Source organism: Populus alba, chromosome 6 (genome assembly GCF_005239225.2).
Source record: "Populus alba chromosome 6, ASM523922v2, whole genome shotgun sequence".
Taxonomy (NCBI): domain Eukaryota; kingdom Viridiplantae; phylum Streptophyta; class Magnoliopsida; order Malpighiales; family Salicaceae; genus Populus; species Populus alba.
Genome location: NC_133289.1, coordinates 19,813,348 through 19,836,264, shown reverse-complemented (window position 1 = coordinate 19,836,264; position 22,917 = coordinate 19,813,348). Strand labels below are relative to the sequence as shown.

The 22,917-nt window shown below is 33.1% G+C and overlaps 3 protein-coding genes across 4 annotated transcripts; 2 read left to right on the top strand and 1 right to left on the bottom strand.

Annotated features, from left to right (window-relative positions):
• The first annotated feature begins 1,295 nt into the window (after positions 1-1,295).
• Positions 1,296-2,189, top strand: LOC118030612 (uncharacterized). Its single transcript, XM_035034787.2, has one exon. It carries the CDS (start codon positions 1,480-1,482, stop codon positions 1,921-1,923), a length of 444 nt encoding a protein of 147 aa, XP_034890678.1. The 5' UTR covers positions 1,296-1,479; the 3' UTR covers positions 1,924-2,189.
• A 4,976-nt stretch (positions 2,190-7,165) lies between these two features.
• Positions 7,166-9,024, bottom strand: LOC118030597 (protein CANDIDATE G-PROTEIN COUPLED RECEPTOR 7). Its single transcript, XM_073410168.1, has one exon. The coding sequence runs from the start codon at positions 8,782-8,784 to the stop codon at positions 7,459-7,461; it is 1,326 nt and encodes a 441-aa protein (XP_073266269.1). The 5' UTR covers positions 8,785-9,024; the 3' UTR covers positions 7,166-7,458.
• Positions 9,025-14,791: 5,767 nt separating this feature from the next.
• LOC118030588 (phosphatidate phosphatase PAH1) lies at positions 14,792-21,733 on the top strand. Of its 2 annotated transcripts, XM_035034758.2 has the most exons (11): positions 14,832-15,139; positions 15,474-17,124; positions 17,239-17,825; positions 17,934-18,007; positions 18,663-18,747; positions 19,434-19,520; positions 19,910-19,982; positions 20,643-20,686; positions 20,791-20,919; positions 21,002-21,100; positions 21,261-21,733. In XM_035034758.2, exons 2-11 carry the CDS (start codon positions 15,654-15,656, stop codon positions 21,315-21,317), a joined length of 2,706 nt encoding a protein of 901 aa, XP_034890649.1. In that variant the 5' UTR covers positions 14,832-15,139; positions 15,474-15,653; the 3' UTR covers positions 21,318-21,733. The 2 variants fall into 2 exon arrangements, 1 of the variants encoding a protein (XP_034890649.1); XR_012170183.1 differs by lacking the exons at positions 20,643-20,686; positions 21,261-21,733 and having other exon boundaries at positions 14,792-15,139; positions 21,002-21,022.
• Positions 21,734-22,917: the final 1,184 nt, after the last annotated feature.

Here is a 22,917-nt window from a genome sequence, read left to right as displayed (position 1 = left end):
CACATTTTTTTGATTAGTTGGTGTGCCTAAAATCTATGTGATAGTTCTTGAGAATTTTATAACTACATACATTTCTTCTAAGATTTTATTACTTTCATCTTAAATCAAGATTTTACTCGCTCCATATTAGTCCATGTCCATAAGTTTGGGGGCTAAAGCCTAATTTCACTAAAATTCTCAGGATATAAAAATAATTAAACTTTTTGCTCAGCACATAAAGATACCAAGAGGTTTAGGCCTCATTTATTTGCTAAAAAATAGTTTTTTTTTCAAGTAAATTCCAGAAAAGTGAATTATTTTTCATTGTTTGGTAGTGTAATGGGAAATAAATTGGAAAATACTTTCTAGTATTTGGTTATGTCATGAAAAATAAGCTGAAAAATAACTTATTAATGTTTTATCTTTCTCAAGTTTATTAAAATAATAAGGAACAAATCTTATAAATTAAAAAGTTGAATGAGAATGAAATTGAAAAAAATATAATTTCATAAATTATCTCAAATAAAAAAAATAATAATCAAAATAATAAAGATCAAATCTAAAAAAAAAAAAGATGAAGAAATTAAAATAATAATAATTAACATTTCATAAATTATTTCAAATAAAATAAGTAATAATCAAAAGAATGAGAATCAAATTTGATTGATAAAAAATTTTAATAAAAAAATAATAAGAAAAAGATAAATAACAATTATAAAAATGAGGATCACAGTTAATATAAAAATTAAATTTTAAGAGATGAAATTGAAAAATAAATATTCAAAACAAAATATATATAGCAATCAAAATTTTGAGAACCAAATTTGATATAATCAGCAAATAATATGACATTTCTAGATTTTTCACAACTTCCGGAAAGTGTTTTCCACCCAAATTTTTCAGGAAAACACTTTTCTGGATATCAAGCCAAATTTTTCTTTAACTGGAAAGTTTTTTCCGTTAATCAATTTTTTTAATGACAAACAAGCATTGAAAAGTTTAGAAAATAGTATCCCGGAAATCACTTTTCAAAAACAAAAATAGTGTTATAATTACTAATACTTTCTCACTTTGACACTAATACCCTTTTTTTGTTTTTTATTTGTCTAAAACAACGACAATCGGGCACGCGTTAAAAGGCCAACTACCCAAAAAAATTAGGCTCATCTCCGCTTCCAAATCCGCCACCCCATTACGTGGGCTCATGTCAAAAAGTTATTTTGACAAAGATTTGAACACGTCACTCGCAAAAAATCCCCTAAAACACATTCATTACCACTTATGCTAAGAATTACTTAATAAAATCTCCACTTTCCCACTATAACCATATCCCATTAGCAATATTCCACCCTCTCTCTCTCTCTCTCTCTCCCTCTCCCTCTCCCTCTCTCTCTCGGCCTCTCCAAATATCTGTTTTGTTCAAGCTAAGCCCTGTAAGCTATAAGAATATATGGTCAGACCAAAATTAATTCACATCACAACACCAAATCCACGAATAAAATGAGCTCAGTTTGCATATCAAACTGTGTCAATGATACGCGAGACCCACGGGTGCCTGTCCGAGCGAATTATGTGAACCTCTACAAGTGGCCAGAACCTGATGCTGAGCTCATAAAATCTGTCCGCCGTGTAGCTGGTCGTGGCTTGCATGACCACCCAAGAGTGGTGGACAGTATCTCCTGCAGGCAGATGTATCTGAGGAGCTACACGTTTTCAAGAAAAGAAAGTATGCCAGAGAAGACCAAGAAGTGCCTTGAGAGAGTGAAAGAGAAGGTGACTAGTCATGGAAAGAAGAGAAAAGATCATCAAGTTAAGGGTGGTCGTAAAGGGAGGTGTTTGGTGCTCAGGGAAGTGAAGGAAATATCTTGCGGTGCCTTGTTTAGGGTCTTTCATAGGTTGTTGTCCTGTACTGCTACGGTAGATGTCGTCGAGCAAAAAGATTAATTAAGCTCCCTCACCAGTAATTAATTTGGTGTGATTATTCACTTTCCTCCGTTTTCTGTCTTTTTTATGCTTAAAGTTTGTTAATTAGTATGTTTTGTTTTTTGCTGCGACTTTGCTGAAGGGATGAATGGGGGAACTGTGGAAGAAATCATGGGTCGGATATTTGCCTATTTTGGTCAGAAATCATGAGAATTTTGTCTAATTTCGCAACTTTTTTTTTTTAATATATATATGGCAATGAAGAATAATATCTTATTTTGCATATATATCTTGTTGTCCATTTATTTTGCATAAAAAAAGTTATGGTATTACCAGCTAGCTGTAAGCCTGCTGACATATGAATCATCGCCTGACATCCTTTATATACCTTTGAATCTGAGCTGTAAGGTTGCTGATTTAGATATATAAACAAACTGTGGGAAATATATTAAATTAATAGTAAGAAAAAACTGCGGAAGACATTTTACATAGCTGATCAAGCTTAGTGTTGAAAAACGAATAAACTAATTACATCTCTCATTAATTACTTATTAATTATACTCTAATCCTAGCATCTATTAGTAATGATATGTGTTAATACCCTCGGATCCCCTTTTCACTTTCCAATTAGTAAACAGAGTAGCTAGCTAGCAACGAATAACAGTGAAAGAGACTGTAATGGTCCGTTTAGGTTAAAAAATGTCTATCTAGTAATCTGAAAAAAGCCTAATGTTGCGGCAAAAAGACTTTCTATCAAACAGTCCTGATTCTGTTCTTCTTTTTCTCGAATGAATCTTGATGCGGATACAAGCTACTGTATATCTTCGTACCTCTGTTCTTCATGACATTCCAATTTTACGTACCAGATCACCTACCAAAAAAAAAAAAAGAAAGCGTGCTGGGTAATTATGGGTCGTCGTCCCATTATGGAAACCATTTATCTCTCCTGGGAAAAAAACAGTGAGAAAAAGGAACCTTTGATCTGTCACCATTTTAACAAGGAATGTTAATGGCGCAATGCTTTCGTTATGCTGTGAATTCGAGCGTGCAGTTATAAGAGATAAGAAGAAGTCATGGCCAGGAAAACGATGGGATAAGAATAATGATAACATCGATCCACCAAACACAGCATTGACTTTGCTGAATCTTGGGTTCAACGGAGCTCATCAGTATGCTTCCCAGAACATGCGTGCTTTCCATGGGCCTCGTCGTCGTCGTCATCATGAGTTTAGGTTATCAGAAAAATGTCACTGCAGTAAGCAGCCATTCCAGATACTTGCCCTAAAGCTCATGAGTGAACATACACAAGGGAGCTTAAGCACGTAGTCGCCTCGTCATCAATTTTAAAAACCAATTTATACCTGATTCCCAAAAATTAAGAGAAAAAAGTAAATTCAAGGAATAGGGAGCTTTCTTATCTGCTATCATTGCTGCTTTTGCCTAAAAAAAAGAAGAAAATTTCGTTTCTTCATCAGTAATCTTAAGCCCTAGCCAAAGGCCATGAGCCAAATCTTAAGCTTCAGAATTCGGTGCATTAATTAGCCATAAAGCTTCACGATGCCTAGTTCAGTACCTGCTCCTGTGGGAATTAATAATAGAAGGAAAACAAGGAGGCATCTAACATCTGGTGTCATTCATATCGATTATTAATTGCCACCAGGATATCACTTTCAGCACAGCTCCATTTCATAATCGAAGTGGTTTATAAGTTTCTAGTATTAGATAGGATTTAATTTGTTTTTGGTGGAATAGGAATTGAACAAGTGTGAATTAAAATATTTATTAGATTATATATTTTGAATTTATTTACTTAAATTAATAAAAGATAAATTTATATAAAAAAATCATGACGTTAAAGATAAGCACAAATAAAACTGATTAAATAAACTCATACTCTAAACAAAATTATTATGTAAGGCCAAACACATAAAAAATAATATTTTATTTTAAAAATTAAAATTCATTTGTATAAACAAAATGAAAAATTATAGATGAATTAGAATAGTATTTTGAAAAATAAAACACAAACAAAATAATTTTTTTAAAAAAAACTATATTCTAAAAAGACATGCAAAACTTGTGATCTAGATTATAAAACCAAGATAAACCTGTAGGAAAAAAATTAAAGAAAATCACAAAACTAATATTAAAAAAAAAACTAATGTAGAACAATAAAATCGCACGAAGCCAAATCCCTAAATTATCAAAAGATGAAACATGAAACATGAAAAAAAAATCAATCACATAAAATGATCTAAAAAAATAAGGCAAACAAAAATGTTTAATTGAACGGTTAAATTAAATTGAGAAACAGCTTTAACAAAAAGAAAAACAAATCAAAAACATAAGGGTCAAATTAAAAAAAAAAAAAAACAACAAAAAATTTGATCGAATGATGAAATTAAAAGCCAGAAAAACTTTAACAAAAAAGTCAAGAGAAAAAAATTAAAAATCAAGATAATAAGGACTAAAATGAAAAAAAATACGTGAGAAATTTTAATTGAATGACTAAATTGAAAAAAAAATTATATAAAAAGAAAATAATGAAATAAGAAATGAAAAGAATGAGTACTGGAATTGATAAACAAAAAAAAAAAGATAACCATGCACTTTACTTGGTAGGAGAGATAAAAGAAGAAGGAGAAAAAAAAATGAAATGATTACCGACGATAATTCAACCACCATACATTGTAACACACTGCATCATATAAAAAAAAGCATTATGGCGTATCCAAAGAGATGGTGTAAGGTCAGTTTTGGTCACCGGATGACATTACAGACACCACCTTAAAGGTGCAGGTGTCGCCCATCTGATGGGGAGTCCTGAGAGGTGCCAATAGCTTTTTTTATTAAAAAATCAAAGTAAAAATAACAAAATACCTCTCATGATCCTGATAATTACTCTAAAAAACCGTGTGAAAGTAAAAAATTACCCCATACAAATTTATTTTGGCTAAAAAGTACTTCAAATGTACATAAATAATAAAAAAAACAAAAATATCCTTGTCCAACAACCTAATAATTTTTTGATCCTGGAGATACTTTTAAAAGTTTATGAAAAGTAAAAAAATTTATTGGTCAATACTCTTAAGAGTTAAATAATAAAATACCTTTAAATAATAATTTAATGATAAATAGTTTAATAAAAAAGATCAAAGCACCCTAATCTAAAAAAAAATATTTCATTCAAAGAAAAATAAATAATATCACTATAATAATCCAGAATAAACTATATCTACTACTAGATTGAAAAACTCCACGCATTATAATGCTTTGGTAAATAGACATGTACGCGCGCACAAGGAAACTTAAACCAAATTGTGTTGTTTACTCCTGAGTTTGATTGGGAGTGGCTGTCGATTTCACCAACATAGCAATTATGTTATACCGAATTGGATTGGATCGGGTCTGCCTCCTCTGGACCAGGGCCTGTTTGGAGTCGGTCCATTTTAAAGAACTAAATAAGCTTGTTTTTTTTTATTAAAAAAAAAAAACGAAATTTGCTTTTAGCTTTAAATTAGTTTTTTTTTTCTAGTATGTTATTGACAAAAATTAAAAAATATATTATTTTAATATTTTTTAAATAAAAAAATTACACACCAGTATTCCACCTAATAAATCACAATGAATTCCTTTGTGGAAACGCGATTAATCTGGACTCCAAATAAAATACAAGTTCGATGACAACCTTACGAAAAGCGTGTTTAACAATGTAATAACGGTTGCTTTTTAAATAGTTTTTTGTGCTGAAATACATGCCAATAATATTTTTTTTATTTTTTAAAAATTATTTTTGATATCAGCACATCAAAATGATCCAAAAAGTACAAACCACACTTAATTTTAGCAAAAAAATAATAATTAAAATTTAGCGAAACACAGGTTGAAACGCACAGCCCAACACTACCGAAGATCTTTACCCCTGCACTTCCATCCAGGGTCAGCTTCTGGCGCAACAGCTGCAGAACGCAGCATGCTTTTGCCTCTCCCTAATTTTCAATCGTCATCTGGCAAGCCATTTCAACCGGAAAATGGATTCTTTCATCGTGGGGAGAAAAAACAAACAAACCAAGGAGATTCTCGAGTCAATCTACGGAATCGACATCACAGCCCATTAGACAACAAGACATGACAGCCACATCCCACAGCAAGGAGTTGATGCACATGTACCAGCTGCCATGGCCACTACGCGTCACTCTCAATGACTGATTCCCCGCACAAAGATCCAAAACCATGAGCACTACAGACCAAATGCCTTAAGGTCTGGAATTGAAGATGAGAAAGCTTGATAATCAAGAAATCCTAGAAAAACTTGGTAAAATGCAAGTTCAGAAACGTTAAGCATTCAACCTAATGGCATGGCCAGCTAATAAAAGCTGGAAAAGCAAATCTGTTGCATTGAATTGTTTTTTCAGTATAAAAACCAAAACTAGAAGAGTTGGAATGATGCATTCTTAATTTATTTTTTTTCCCAGCATCATCAGTGAGCTCAGGGGGTGGGGATCTCCAAGAGGAAAGACTACTAATAAGGAAGTTTCTGGCTTGGCTCTATAACAATACATATTAATAAACAACTCTCCAAAACACCAGATAAATAACCCATTGATGATACTGGCTAGCAAACCATACAGCTAGCTAGCTACCATAACTTTGAAACAAACACCACAATGATTTACTTCTTTCAGATAGACAGGGGATAGATTACCAGGCACGACCCATAAAGCTTCTCATTCCTAGGAAATTTGCATGCGCACACGGCACATACAAGTAATAATCTTATTTCACGAAACCTCGCACCATACACATTTCTTTTAAGAGCAGCAGGAGAACATTCATGATATGTTCCTGTTTCAGATACATGCCAACTTCTTTTCAGTTTTCGTAGGATAATTTATACGAACCTGGTTCATCTATCAGTAAACTTTCATTTGGAACTAGTAACGAAATGCACAATGCTAATAATAAATTCCATATCAAAACTTAGGGGAAGAAAGAGAGAAAATGTTGCCTGGAAACAAAGGGGCAAATCTGGGAGAAGAGAGCGATTCATTACCTTCATATTAAAATCAATATTATTGGAAAAGCCATGCCAGCAATCTGCAACTATTTAATACGGGAAAACAAGAAAAAGAAATTCCAACATGTGGCTTTCAGTGCAATCATCCTCGTGTTTAAACAACATCAAAACGTACAAGTTACAGGAAACAAGAATTCAATAACATGAAATACTGAAAAAACAGGAATAGTATCAGCTAACAGATCGTTTAGAAAGAGTCATTAGCTAGTTCAATGATAACAGAATGCGTGACATTTCATTTTAACACACCATATAAAGAAGTGCACAAGTAATTATCAGCTTCCGACATGGAAAATTCATTAACCAAAAATACAGCCACTACTCAGTAAATACCAAAGTTTGTATAGCAGGAAAACGACATTGCAAAAAACTAAATGTAAATTAAGAGTAGCAGCTGCAATGTCAGACCTGTCCCGTCAAATTTTTTTCAGCAAAACATTAAATTTGCAGCAGTAGAATCACCCCAACTTCTATCCATTTCAAAGCTCGAATTCTTCATCCCTCAAAGCCAACTCTGCAGCTTCCTCATCCTCCTCGTCAAGAACAAAGTACTCATTCTTCTCCACAGGCCTAAACATATAAAACATCACCATATAAAACATCAAACTAGCAGTCTCCTCGGCAGCATTACTCACCCATTGATACTTATAAGCTGCAATCGTCTTCAATGCAAACACCACAATCCTCGTGAAATACAAGTACCCAATAACCACAATATAAAACTGCCTAAACAACTGCAATTTCGCCAAATTCCTAGCAGCCTTCCCATCTGTCTTGGAAGTCTCTCTCAACGATCTGATCGACCACACAATGGGGAAAATAATTGCGCAACAACAAATAATATCAACCAACAAAAACACCTGATTCCAAGTCACCCAATCCTTAATGAAGGGACCAGTTTCACCAATCACAACCGAAGCTATATTAGCCAAAACCTGTAGTGGAATCACAACCATTAGCACCTTCTTCTCTTTCTCTTGCAAAAAGGGTTTCAGAAACGACCAACCAGTCCCAATCAAAACAATAACGGTAAACAACAAAACCACACGAATAAACTGGAAAATATAAAACAACACATCCCAACCGTGTGGAGTCCCTGTAACCTTCACATAATGCTTATCCTCGGCGGCACAGATCAAATTAAGAGCCTTCATAAGTAACAACCCCCCCATTAACAAATGGATCCGGTGGACAGATCTTTTATTACTATACAGAACATAACTCCATAGCCCTAAAAATCCAGCATAAGCGAGGAAATAAAGAGAATATAACCAAGGCAATTGCGTTAACCCTGCAGAAAGATAATCTCTAGACCCGTCGCGATCTAAATTATAAATCTCGGTCTTGACAGACATGGAAACGCGCGTTTCGGGCGCGCAATTGGCGAAGAAAAGTGAGTACTCATTTGGAGCAGTGACCGGATAAGAATTATTGAAAGACGAGAGAGGAGGCGGTAAGAGGTCGCGGAAAGTGAAGAGAGAGAGAATGTAGTGGGAATCAAGAACGCATAAGTTAGGGTTTTGCTGGATCTCGAGAAGGACCTGAAGGAGAGATTCTTCAGAGAGAAGGAAAAAGCCGAGGCGTGAAGAGACTGGATTTCCAGCGTTGAGAGAAGAGGCAACGGAGACGGAGTGGACGGAGATTGTAACGTATCCAGTTGGTGTGAAACCGAATTTTTCGAAGAGGATCATGGCTCGCGCGTCGTTTGTGATTGTTAGAGTTTTGATCTCGGCGGTGGAAAGGGAGATGAGGAGAACGAGGACGAGGAGGCGGAGGCGGAGGATGAGGTGCGGTGGTTTAGTCATTTTTTAGGTGGCTGTCGTTGCTGTAGTGGCAGTGGATCTGTGGGGGGTGGAGGGGGATGAGAGACTTGAGAGTTTACTTGAGAACGTGGATTCAATGCTAAATAGTGGTTGCAGTCGATACAGTCGAGTCTTGCCGGTCAAGAGGGTGCATTTATGCGACGTCGTTTTATGAAGCGTTGACGTGGTTGACGCTGTTCGCGCGGAAGCCTAAATTGACAGTCATGCCCACTCTCAAGTCTCTCAAGTCTCAACAGCTCTTCCATTTTCTATTTCTAGAAAGGCCCATTTCATTGGATGGGGAAATTTACATACGTGCATTGGTATTTTTGTAGTTTCATCTATTTTTAAGGATTTAAAAAAGTTAGATATTGACCAACTTTGCAATTAGGTCCATCCACTTTTTCATAATTGCATTTTGATACTCACACTTCATTATCATTAAGGTAATTTTTTATCCTGCGTCCTAGCCTTTGCTAAGCTTCTTCCTCGTCTAGGTCCTTCAAGTCATGAATTTTTTAATATGAAGGAAGGTCTTTTAGTACGAAATACGCTTGAAGAAAACATGTGTTAACCTAGAGGTTTTTTTTATTATTTATTTATTTTAGTTTTTTTTATGAGGGTCTTTTCTTTTCATATTTTATCTCACTTATTTTTTAGACCCAACCGGTGTAAGCCTAAAGTTTTTTGGGTTACAAGTCAATTAATTGGATCGAGCGTTTTAAGCATCGAATGATATATTTTGATTTTGATTTTTTTTTTACTTTTTTCAAACTTGATCCTTTCTCACTTTATTTTTATTTTTGTTTTGGATTTTTTTGTGAATTTGTGGACTTATAAATTTTCAATCTGGCTCTTCTATTTTAGGTTTCAGCACTAATGTTTTGGTTTTAAATTTTTATTCTTGGCACATTTATTAAATTTTTTTTTTCATTATTGAATCCTTAATTTTGATCTTTCTCAATTTCACCACTTGAGTTTGCTGATATTTTTTCTTAATTCTTTTTTGCTTATTAATTTTTTTCTTGATTTTATCTTTCATCATTTGGATTCTTGGGGATTGACAGTCGGTATTTTTTCTCATTTTTTCAATGATATAGAGCCATTAATTTTTTTTAAAATATACATACAACACCTAGTCATCGCTTTTTTACAATTTAAAAAAATTGAGCCAACCCGCAGCTTAGCGTAGAAGATATCTAGTTATACTCTATACTGAATGTCATCAACCTTTCATTGTGCGAATTCACAGTAAAATGATGATTTTACCCTTTGGTGGGTAAAGTAACATGTCTTGGGTTTAGAGGTATAAAGGTATTTTTCATGGGATACATTGGTCATTACTTGAAAGGAAAGGGCTAGACGATAATTCTATGTTTTCTTTGATAGTGTGATTACTTAATTGCCCTTGAAAGACAAAAAAAAAATCATTTGGGTCAAGAGACTTTTAAGTCCTTGGCTTTATTTTTAAACAAGTAAGTAATTTTATTACCCTTAAAAATTAAAAACAATTGTCTTTGACTTAGGGGCTCTTTTATCATTTACACGTGGTCATTTGGTAGTTATTGGGTGTCCTTGGAGGCAAAAGGGTAATTTGGTAAATAAAAAAATAGATGAATAGTGTCAACTATCTTTAGACGATGCATACAGCACTGTCCGATAGCTAAAACCGTGATTTCATGGCAGCTTCTAAAGTGTCTCAGTGTTTCCTTCATAGATCAGCAACACATATAGCACTATAGTGGCCAGTGTGGCGTCTGTGGCCTTTTGTTTTATTTTTTCCCTCTCTCCTACTAGATTTTCATGCTAGAATTAAAAAAAATCAAATCGGCCCCTAAAATTTGTTGTACTTAAGATTTCATCTTTGTTCTCTTTATTACAATTTTTAAAATTTAGAATACTTTATAAAATTAAGAGGTTTTATCAATTTCATCCATGTTCTCTTTCTTACAATTTTTTTTTTAGTTTAGAATAGTTTATTAAATTAAAAATTATTTCAATTCCATCCATAATTGATATTTTCATCTATTAGATTTGATTCTTATTCTTTTAATTATAATTTTTTTTAGATGGTTTTTGCAAAAAAAAAAAAAAATATATAATTTCATCATCCTTTAAATTTTTTTTTCCTATCAATCTATTTTTTTTATTGCTATATTTTTTTACCTTGCAAGATATTTTTAGATTGATTTTTTATTATCATTTCATCATCCAACATTTAATTAGCCGGGTATTTAGCTTTTTAGTTGAGTCTGGGTATAAATTTAACGGTTTGCGGGTTTAAGAAATTAACCTTAATTTACAAAGTTGACACATGTTTCTTTGGTTTTCTTTTTAATTTTTTTTTTATCCTTTTTTCCATCCTCTAGCATTTTGTTATTTTTTAATTCACTTTCTATGGTATTTTTTAGTCGTTTAAAAAAAACATGGCTAGCTTGCCTTGTTTTTTTTTTTTTTTTTTTCTTGTCTTTGTTGAATTTAGTTTTTCTAAAGAAATATTGTTTTTAAATTAAATTAAATTGACTAATTTTATCCTCAAATTAGGTGTTGAGCTCCTGAGTTAAGCCCGTATTAAGAATTTAATGAATTACATAATTGAGAGTTTAACCCGGATTTGCAAGGTTTGTTGAGGCTTGCTTAGTATTCTTTTCTTCTTTCATCCTCTAACATTTTTTTTACTCTTTTTTTTTTAAAATATTTCATCCTCTAACATTTTTTTTACTCTTTTTCTATAGGATTTATCTATCTTTTTAAAATAACAAGGATTGTATTGAGTTTTTTTTTAGTTTTTGTTAAATTCTGTTTCTTTAAAAGGAATTTTATTTTTTTAATTAAATTAAATTTATTAATTTCATCCTCTGACATTTGATTTGAGACAATACCTGAAGAAATTTTGTTTTTTTAATTTTTTTTTAAATTGACATTTTTTTGTTTTTTTTTACTCTTTTTTTTTTCTAGAGTTATCCTGATATCATGTTTCGGATCATGAATTTAATAGGTTTACTAGATTCGACTTTTTTTATTGCATTGAATCCTTTTTTTTTTAATCCCAAGTTAATGATCAAAATCTTACATTTTTTTGAAAAATAAATTTACATCTTCTTAATATCTTTCTTATGATAAAAAAATTGATAAATTCATAGTTAGCACGGCCATCAATATATAATTATATATTCTACACACACCAAGGTCTATTTTATTTCTACGACATCCCTATTCATTTATGAATGTTGTCCTCATTCGCTACATACAAAAACCAACAGATACTGAGTTATGCAAACCAATTTCCAATGTTCTTCCTTTCCTTTCAGCATGCAGTCCTAATCCACCACATTGCATTTATTTTCTGTCATGTACGTCCACTAATTGTTGCTTCACTTTTGCTTCAAGATATATAAAATGCTAAAAACATGCTTATCCCCAGGCCACGGCCGGAACTAGGAGGAGGCAAGCAGGCCCGGGCCCTGCAAATTATTTAATTTTTTTATATTTAATATTTAAATATGAAATAGTATAATATTTTTCTTCAACATATACAAGTATCTTTTGTTGGTGTTTTTTGGTTTTTTTTAGCTTGGACACTACTTTTTATATATAGAAAAAAAAGTTGACAAAATTTATACTAATATACGTAATGGCATGAATTGTAATACTATACAAATCTTGAGTCATTTATTGGAGTTCAAGGCACAAGCTAAGAGGATAAAGATGAACGTGACAAATATTCTTAACAAATCTTATACGAATAGAACTGTACCCTTTTGAATTTCGGTTGTGTAAAGCAGAGGGGTTTGACTGTGAAGGTGATGGCGTGTTTTGTGAAAAAAACAAGGAGGATTAAGGGTATGTTTGTCATAATCTTTAAATCTTGGTTTAAGTGAGTCTTTAACTTTTAACTTGAACGTTTGTTTAGTTAACAATAAATCTTAAATTAAATAAAAAGTTTGTTATGAAATTGAGTTGAGTCAAAATTTTGCTTTAAAAAAAATAATCTTGGCATATGAGTTTTAACGCATACCATATTAAAAAAAAGTTTATTTCAAATAGGCTCTTTATTTAATGAAAAACACTCTCTTGAAAAATAATAAAAAAAATTTATTTCAAGTCAATTTATTACCGATCACAAGTTATTTATGAAAAACAACTTTAAATTATGACTTAAAATAATTGTTTTAATATAAATTATATCGAAGGGTCTGTATATTTTATGAAAAATACTTTCTTGAAAAATAAATTACTTTTTATTGCTTATATGTATTAATAAAAATATTTTTTATTGGTGGCTTATGAACAAAGAAAAAAATTTTAGTATTAGTTATGACAGCGATGATAATAATAATTATGATGATAATCACATTGTAAGATGATGTTATTGTGACATTAATGATGGTGACAATGTGATAAAATGATTGTTGTAATAGTGATTATTTTAGAATAAAATAGTGATGAATGTTGTGATGATAGTAATAGTGTTAAGAAAGTTAGAAGGTGATCCAAACACTTAATTAACAACGAGTTTTTGTGGTGATTATGATAGTGGTGGTGGTTATAATTGGTGTTGATGTTTTGGTGACGATTGTTGTTGTGGTGATGAAGATGATTAAGCATGTTTGGGAATGCAGTGTAAATCGTGTTTTCTCAAATTATTTTTTTTTGGTTAAAAAATATATTTTTAGATCGTTTTGATATATTGATATAAAAAATATTTTTTAAAAATTAAAAAAATATTATTTTAAAAATAATCAAAGTTAAAAGGTGATCGAAACACTTAATTAACAACAAGTTTTTGTGGTGACTGATAATGGTGATGATAGTGGTGTTAATGTCTTGGTGATGATTGTTGTGGTCGTGATGGAGATGATGAGTCCGTTTGGGAACGCGGTGTAAACCATGTTTTCTCAAATTAAATTTTTTTTTGTTAATTTTTTTCAGATCGTTTTGATGTGTTGATATAAAAAATAATTTTAAAAAATAAAAATTTATTATTTTAATGTATTTTTAAGTTAAATTTATTTTAAATTGTAACAGCTATTGCAATTCTAAATACACTCGAAGTTGGAGGGTTACACTGTGAAAGCAATAAAATAAATATAAGATGATAATTATAATTGCATCTATGGTGGTGGCTGACATGTAGCAATGGCGGGTTGGTAATAAAACGGCAGCTATATTTGTAATAAGTTGGTGATGGTAACTGCATCGATGGTGGTAAATGACATGGGTTAGTGGAGGTGATGGTGATTAAGTTATGAGGTTTGGTAAATATATTACGAGTCAAGTATAAAAAAAAATATTTTTTTTCTAATTTTTTGAGAATATTTTTTTTTATTGAGTTTTTATGAACGGATTGAAAAATATTTTTTATTAATTTAATTTTTAATATTTGTTTTACACTAAAACATAAAAAAATATCATACTTCAAAATAAAAGAATAATTTATTTTATTTTATGTTTCAAAAATAATTTTAAAAAAAATTAAAAGTTTTTTTGTTTTTACTTTTATTGTTTTTAATATTTTTTAATCGTTTTTATGTTCTGATTTTAAAAATAATTTTTTAATAATAATAATAAATTATTATTTTAATATATATATATATATATATATATATTTAAAAAAATACTTAAAAAAAATTATTATTACACTTCTAAACTATAATTGCACGTATAATTGCGTGCTTTAAAAATGGGAATCGTTGGACCGCGGAAGACAAAGATTGAACGAAGAAAAAGAGCGCAACCATTACCATTAAAACTTAAAAGGGTGTAAACGTAATTTTGAGTGGCCTCTTTCTTGGACTGCCCTCGAATATTCCATCTTTCTTTTTTGAGAGAGAAAAATAATAATCCTCCAATGAATAAATATTGTTGTCTTCGAGAGTGGGACAACAACGAGGCGGTGGTCCGGCAACAGCCTCCCATTCAAATCCTAAGACATCTACCAAACTACCTGTCATAGCTCGATAATCAAGACAAAAAATTAAACTCAACTCCCTAAATAGCCCCTACTCTCATCAATTTTAAAACTCATCGTCGATACGATCATTCTCGTAATTTAAATCAAAATGCAGACCGATTACACAACTCGAAATCAGGATTACCTATTTATTGCTTTGACATGTCCATTGCTGCCCACCTCTTGTGTTTTTCCCAATTTACTGTTCTTTGCTATCCTAACGAAAATATAAATCCTCCAAACTCCAAGAATCTTTTTTACCCAGGATTTAATAAACTTAAATAAACTAGGTAATCCTGATCGAGGTGATAAATTTTGAAGTACTTATCATCAAATTGGCTCCGTTTTTTCTCGAGCTGTGTGATCGATTGGTTGATTCTAAGGATTTTTCCGGATTTTGTATCCGTAAGTTGAATTTAAGAATTTTGTTTTGGCTTTCTTTCTAATTTTTTTGCCTGCTGTAGTTTTAATTTTTTTTTTCATTTCTTTTTCCCCTTTTTATGTTGATTTGTTTAGTTGGAGGGAGAGTAAGGTTTTATATTCCGTTTGGCTGCGGAGAAATCGATAGAATTTGGAATTTTTTTAGTTATTCATGATTCTCTTCTTGTGACATTTGTTGACCGAATGCGAATTTCATTTCCCAATAGCTAAATGGAGAATTGGATTTAATTCTCCTTTTAAGGGATTTTTTTTGGTTAGTTGATGCTTTATTTACTTGGAATTTATAAATTAAATGCAGGTCCTGCATAATAAAAGAAAACTTATCATTCCGTGCCTTGGAGGGAATAATATATATTCGATCTTGGTTGGAATCTTGAAGTGAAAAGAGAAGAAAGAAGATTAGGGAGTGATTTTAAGGAGGATTTATTGGAATATTGTGATTGTTGAGGTTATTGGTGGATTTGACCAGAATCACCAGATGAATGTTGTTGGGAAAGTGGGTAGTTTAATTTCGCAAGGTGTAAACTCGGTGGCAACCCCTTTTCATCCCTTCGGTGGGGCTGTTGATGTTATTGTGGTACAACAGCAAGACGGGACATTTCGAAGTACCCCATGGTACGTTCGATTTGGCAAATTTCAGGGTGTTCTTAAGAGAGCTGAGAAGATTGTCCGCATAAACGTCAATGGTGTTGAAGCTAGTTTTCACATGTATCTTGATAATTCTGGTGAAGCTTATTTCATAAAGGAGGTTGAGCCTGGTAAAGGAAGTGAGGCAAATGGGGTAATAAAGGGTTCTGATAGCATGGCAATGTCGAATGAAGATGTCAGTGTTGGTTTTAGTGATGTTGTTGATAATAACGTTGTTGGAATTTCTAGGCTTGAGCATAGTGTTTCTGATTCTAGGGTGATTCAGCTGCGAGAGGAAGATGATTCATCGGGTGCAGCACAACTTCAGATGGCAGAATCTGATGGTGACCGGAGGTTTTATGATCTTGAAGATGAGCAACCCTCTCTGGATGATTCAGTTGAGTTATTAGAGTATGGTTCTAACAGATACGACAGTTTAGATGGCGGGCATCCTGCAGTTTCACAACGTTCACATTCAGAAGTGATCCTGGTGAGTGTGGATGGTCAAGTTCTGACAGCCCCTGTATTGGAATCAGAACAAAATGCCGAGAATGTGCAATTATGCACCCCTCAGTTCCATCTGGGCCGAGGTGATGACACTGAGGAGTTTAATTCAGGTGATGATTCATGGGCTGCTAATTACATCAATCAGCTGAATGCATCTACATCAAATGCTGCATCTGATAGTGCTTACAGTGCAAGTAATGGTGATAACATTTGCCAACCGGAGGTTTGTGAGGGTGACGAGGAACATGCATGTCAAGGTCAAGAAATTCAGGACATTTCTAGATCAGAAGGAGATCTTCTGGCACAAAGTTATTCAGATACATCTGTTAGGATAAATAGGGAAGATATTTTCAAAAGCTGCTCGGCGTTACCAGAATGGGCCGAACAGGTTGGAATTACTGATCTTGAGGACATGGATTCTTCACTTGAGGTGCAAAAAGATTCACGTGAGGAGTCTCCTTGTAGTCCTCCAGCAGCTGATCAAACTACTGATGGGGATCTTGGTGAATTCACAGACAATGGCTGTAATGCTAGTGGACTTCATGGGTCACCTACTTTGCTGGTTGAACTTGAAGCAACAGATAAAAATGCTTCGAGGACAGAACATTTAGGTGCTGACAGCACTTGTATTTCTGTTAGCATTGTTAACAGTTCAGATGAGAAGGGTGAAGGGTCTCATCACATATCCACAGTGTGTGATGGGTCAAATAGCAGTTTGCATAGACCTGTTCCCAAAGACGAGTCAAGTAAAAGCGAGACTGTGGAACTGCAGAGAGCAATCTCCATTGAAGAGATGCAAACTTGTTCAAGCAAAGGTGAGTTATTTGTTGTATTCTGGATCTCAAAGTCTGTAACTGTAGTTTGAGCTTGGTCTATGTAGAGTATGAAGCTTTTGTTTAAACTTTTTCTTTCATCATAATTTTTTGTAGGGTTTGAGATCTCTCTCTGTGGGAAGGAACTCTATGCAGGTATGGGCTTGGATGCTGCTGCTGAAGTGTTTGCAGCACATTGTGTATCTGCTGAGGAATTTAAAAATTCTGCAACGTCAATTATCAAGAATGAAAACTTAATAATCAGATATGGACAGAAGTACTTCACGTGGGAAAAGGCTGCTCCTATTGTGCTTGGAATGGTAGCATTTGGTTTGGATTTACCTGCAGAGCACAATGATGCCATTCCTGTGGAACTGGATGAAACAGTTGCACAAAGGGATGATGATGCTGTGATTAGTTCTGCATCATCTAGCCGCATATGGAGACTTTGGCCTATTCCATTTAGAAGGGTCCAGATAAGCAGAGAATCATCAAGTGAAGAGTTATTTGTTGATTCTGAATCTGGAGTGCAAAACACAAATGTTGAATCAACTTCAGCATCCCACGGTGGTTCTGTGTCTCCTCACAAGCAGTTTATAAGGACAAATCTTCCAACTAGTGAGCAGATAGCATCATTGAATCTGAAAGATGGTCAAAATATGATAACTTTCAGTTTCTCGACTAGGGTTCTGGGTACACAACAGGTTGGTCCATATGTAGCATTATTTTTCAATATAAAAATTAATAAATGAGAGCAACTGCCAATTCACGTTACTCATTTTCAGCTGCTAAGTCAAAATCATTTTTAACAGGTCGATTGTCATATCTACTTGTGGAAGTGGAATGCAAGAATTGTAATTTCAGATGTGGATGGAACAATTACCAAGTAAGGCTCCTGACATCCCAGCTTGAATTACTTTGCTGAAATATTGGATACCGAATTACATTGTGGACATCGTGATTGTGCATGTATCATTAAAGTTTATTGAATGGTGGAAACTTAATGGAATGAATTTGGGCATGATCTTTTGAATTGAAATATTGAATGTGTTTCACTTTGTGTTAGATCTTAATAAAATTACATTACTAACCCTCCTATCACTTTCTGAACGAAGTGCAATATGACATTTCCTTGTAATATGTCAACGTGATTTTGTTTTGCTACATGATCTGTCTCTCTCTGCGCGCCATATAAAGCTTAATGGAGAATATGTTTTATTATAACGATAATAAACCTACATCATGCTAACATATAGTTTGTCTGCTAAAAAGCCTTATTTTCATAGTCTAGCCTCAGTGTCTCAAGCTAAAGTGACATGGTTAAGGTAATAGCTTATTGAAAAATAAAAGGCAAAAAGGAAAATTTCATTTCTTATGGGAATAAAAAGCTCATCCTCCATGATTAATTTTGTCACAGAGCATCCACAAGCATTCCTAGCAATGATACAGTACAAACCGATCAACTGTAAATTTGTACTCTAGGTTTTCTTCAGTTTATTGTAGATTTGATTGTGGGGTATTAACTTGATGATTCCTGCCAGGTCCGATGTTTTGGGTCAGTTCATGCCCTTAGTTGGAAAGGACTGGACACAATCTGGAGTAGCTAAACTTTTTTGTGCCATTAAGGTATCATTCTCCTTTCAATCTTTGCTAACCAGTGGTTGTTAATTTTTTTTGCAAAATGAATTTTCAATGCTTTGCCAATGTGTGAACAATATTTGAAAGTGAAGGAAATTTTTTCTAAGAGAAGTATGTTGTGTATTTAGTATATCATTTACTTCTAATTTTGATACAAGAACTGTCTTGTTACATGTCATAACTACAAAACTGATCATCAATCACAAACTACTAGGGCCAGCTTCATGGATCATTTATTTGGGCTAAAGTTTTTAACAAGAACAAAAAAGAGGCATAACATCTGCTTACCACCTTATGACCCTATTCCTTTAGTCCATCCTCCATATGCTAGATTGAATTTCTATGCTGTTTGTTTATTTTGCAAGCAGACTCTCTAAATATCAAATTCTAAAGGGACATATTTCATGCACAGGGCTTGCTACTTCAACCAGTAATAGTAAAAAGTGAAATGTAATTCATGCAAACAGCACATGCTGCCCATTTAAGCTTTAGTAATTTAATCTGTTGATTATTCTGTTTCCTTGCACCTTTTTTTTAACAACAAATGTTATCGCTAGGCTTGGTGTTTGGATTTGCTCCATGTTTTAGATCATTGAGTTGCATTTGGCATGTTATGGACAAATAGTGTTTTTTTAGTAAATGGAAATTAAATATTTAATTATGCATTTATGCAGGAGAATGGATATCAGCTATTGTTTCTGAGTGCACGTGCAATTGTTCAGGCATATTTAACCAGAAGTTTTCTTTTCAACGTAAAGCAGGTATAAATATTGATTCCTTGTTTACTTATTTTAGCATTGGGTGTGGGAGGTTCTTTGGCTTTCTTGATGACTAAGCTACTAATAGTCAGAGCCAGAGGAATCAATGTGCTAGAATTTGTTGGCACTAAGATTGAGTTTCTAGCTTGCATCACATATCATGCAATATTTTGAGTTCTGATGAAGGGGCTCATTCTTTATCTTCTTCCGAAACCAATATTCTTTCATGATTCATATCATATCATTGGCTGTCCTGTCCTGGTCACTGTCTTTTCCCTCATGTGCAGTCTGTCTCTTCTGTTGCTTTATACTGGGTTCACAGAGGTTATAGCTATGATGCTGCTGGATTGCATTGCATTTTACTGATTAGTGGCCTTTTATTCTGCTTGCAGGATGGAAAAACCCTACCAAATGGACCTGTTGTTATTTCACCTGATGGATTGTTTCCCTCATTATACCGAGAAGGTAGGGTCTTCTTCAAAAACTATCAGTTCTATGGAATTTGCTTTATCTTCCAATAAATTTTATGATACAGTTATTGATGATTCCATCTTCATAATGAGGAAATCATGGAATGTGCAGAATCTAAATGTTGAAACATGCATTTGTGTGTGGGGGTGTGTACATAATGGGTGTTAAAGTGCATGGATATTTGATTTTGCACTGCTATAACTGGACATCAATGACAACATTTCTTATCTCATTCTTCCAAAGTGAGAGAAGAGCTACGATTAAAAAAAGAAGAACAGCAAGAATAAAAACGTGATTTGCTATTTCTGCAACTAATAAATAAAGTAGTTCTGCACTTTCAGGTGTGGCGATATTGTACTTTTAGTTATGTTAGTTCAAGAACATGAATTTTATGAGCCTGGCCTCAGGGTGCCTCCACCATTTTGAGGCCATGCATCATCTGTTGGGCCATTCACAATTGCATTATTGACCCTTTGGTGGAAAAATCTTACTCCCTCCTTCTCAGTTTGTTTCTTTGTTGTTTTAATTTGTATCCACGCTGCCAGCTTGATATAGTCTGCATCTTCTACGTACTTTATATTCCACATCTTTTCCCCATTTAAATGATACTCTGACTCATCTCTGATATATGTTCTTGCTTTGCATGGTTATCAGTAATAAGAAGAGCTCCTCATGAGTTCAAGATTGCGTGCTTAGAGGTAATTCTGAAAGGGCAAAACCACTACGGACGTGGAATCACTTTTAGTGAGCATTTGCATCTCATTCCTAACTAAAAATAAGCCCTGAATTTCATGTTTTGTAGGATATTAAAAGACTCTTTCCTACTGATTGCAACCCATTCTATGCGGGCTTCGGAAATAGAGATACCGATGAGCTTAGTTACCGAAAAATTGGTATCCCTAAGGGCAAAATATTTATTATAAACCCAAAGGTTTGGATTTTTGTTACTACCATATAGGATTTACTTCTACTACTTTCTTTTTTATTGCTAATGACTTCTCGTAAACTGACAGGGTGAAGTGGCCATTAGTCATCGCATCGATGTGAAATCCTACACATCTTTACACACGCTGGTCAATGATATGTTCCCCCCTACATCGTTAGCCGAGCAGGTAAGCATATACTTAAGCGAACTCACATTGTGCAGTATGAAAAGGGTGAAAGAAAGAAATAAAAAGGGTTAAGACAGGACACAGGATGAATGCTCAAATGCTCCAATACTGGTTTGACACCACAATATGTTGAATGATCTCGACTCTCTTATATGTGCAGGAAGATTATAACTCATGGAATTTTTGGAAAGTGCCACTGCCAGATATTGAGATTTAGTTTATCTTACACAGAAATGGTTCCTTTTGACCAACAAGATGATTAGTGGATTGAAATGTCCACAAAAGTACAGATACGATGAAGATTCTTCCATCCCAATTTTGTTTTTTTTTGCCAGAAGTGATGCTGTGTAACTGTGTTAAACTATTGCATTTCGCAGCACTGGTGTACGATTTGTAAGCAATGCATCCTGTATTAGAAGTTAAGAGGTACTTTAAAAAATCCCTTGTTAACAAAAGCTTCTGTGATTTTGATGATAGCGTTTCCATTGTTGCTTCTACCTGTACATGCGGTCTGCCATTTCCTGGCTTTTGAGTTGCAATCGGAAATGCTTCTGGCTTCTTGCATTACTTGTTCTCATTTGTACTCTAATTACACTTACATTGCAAAGAAAATAAGGTCTTTTAGTCTGGTACTGTTACTGGGTTTCCTTTTTTGTCGATTGGATTCTAGTATTTTTTGGGTTGATGGAATCTTATATTTGTATATTATTAAAAATTAAAGGTTTAAATTAGATTTTCAAATTTAATTAGATGCTACAGCTTAAGAAAAAAAGCTGAAACCAAAAAAACATGTATTTTTTAGAATTCGCATGAAAAAAAGTGTACTTCTGTTCACATATTCTCTGCATGCTTCTATTTCATTCTTTTTAGTTTTAATATTTAACATCTTGATTTTATTTTTTATTTTATTTGTATTCTGTCTAAATTTAAATAAAAAAGACAAACACAAAGAGATATAAGAAAATGAAAAAAGAGAGAAAATTACTATTTAATTATATTCCGACAATTAAAAAAAGCTAATTGTGATGTTAAATTGGTAGTATTTGATATTGCGGTTGAAAAAATATTTTTGAAAAAATTTATTTTTGTAAAATTAATATGTTTTTGATGTTTTTAAATTATCTTGATGTGTTAGTGTCAAAAATAATTTTAAAAAAAATTATTTTAACATGTTTAGGAATAAAAATGATTTTGAAAAGCAGTCGCTGGTATATTTTCAAATACCCTCTAAGTTTTATATTACTGAGAAAAGTAATCAAGATTTGAATATTTTCTTTTAATTTAAGATGATTTTTTATTTATAGACTTGTTTTAAGGTTAACTATGGATTTATTGATTTCATGGGGGTGTTTTTCAAGTATTTTCACGTTGAAAAAAAAGTTGAGAAATTATTATTTTTTTATCCAAGTAGTCAAAACCTGACTTTTTAAGCACCTGAATTATTGGACAACACATTTTTTTATCTATTTAAAAAGAAAAGGAAGGCTAGGTAGGCGGGCTTTGGCTTTGGAGACCCTTGCAAGCTTGGCCTTGCCTTAAGAGTTAAGACGGCACATTTTTAAGGGGAAATTATATGGTGCTCAAAGAGTAAATATGATTAGTTATTTTATAAACTCATTTTGAAGAGAGAAAGAGAGATGATGAAATAGAAAATCAAATTGCAATCTCATAAAAAAATTATAAGAATATTTTCTCTTTTATTTCTCTCTCATCCTTGTGTTTCTTAATTTCTGTGAATCTCGTCAGTACTCAGTACCGTAATCTTACAGCAATGCTTGGATAAAGAAAGCTTGTATTTCCTCAGCAGATTCAAGCTA

What these genes read in the sequence shown, in the direction of transcription:
- LOC118030588 (XM_035034758.2), top strand. Translation starts at nt 15,654, where the DNA reads ATGAATGTTGTTGGGAAAGTGGGTAGTTTAATTTCGCAAGGTGTAAAC. An exon ending in GTGGATGGAACAATTACCAA is followed by an intron (nt 18,008 to 18,662) that starts GTAAGGCTCCTG and finishes GATTCCTGCCAG; the next exon opens with GTCCGATGTTTTGGGTCAGT. An exon ending in AACTTTTTTGTGCCATTAAG is followed by an intron (nt 18,748 to 19,433) that starts GTATCATTCTCC and finishes GCATTTATGCAG; the next exon opens with GAGAATGGATATCAGCTATT.
- LOC118030612 (XM_035034787.2), top strand. Translation starts at nt 1,480, where the DNA reads ATGAGCTCAGTTTGCATATCAAACTGTGTCAATGATACGCGAGACCCA.
- LOC118030597 (XM_073410168.1), bottom strand. Translation starts at nt 8,784, where the DNA reads ATGACTAAACCACCGCACCTCATCCTCCGCCTCCGCCTCCTCGTCCTC.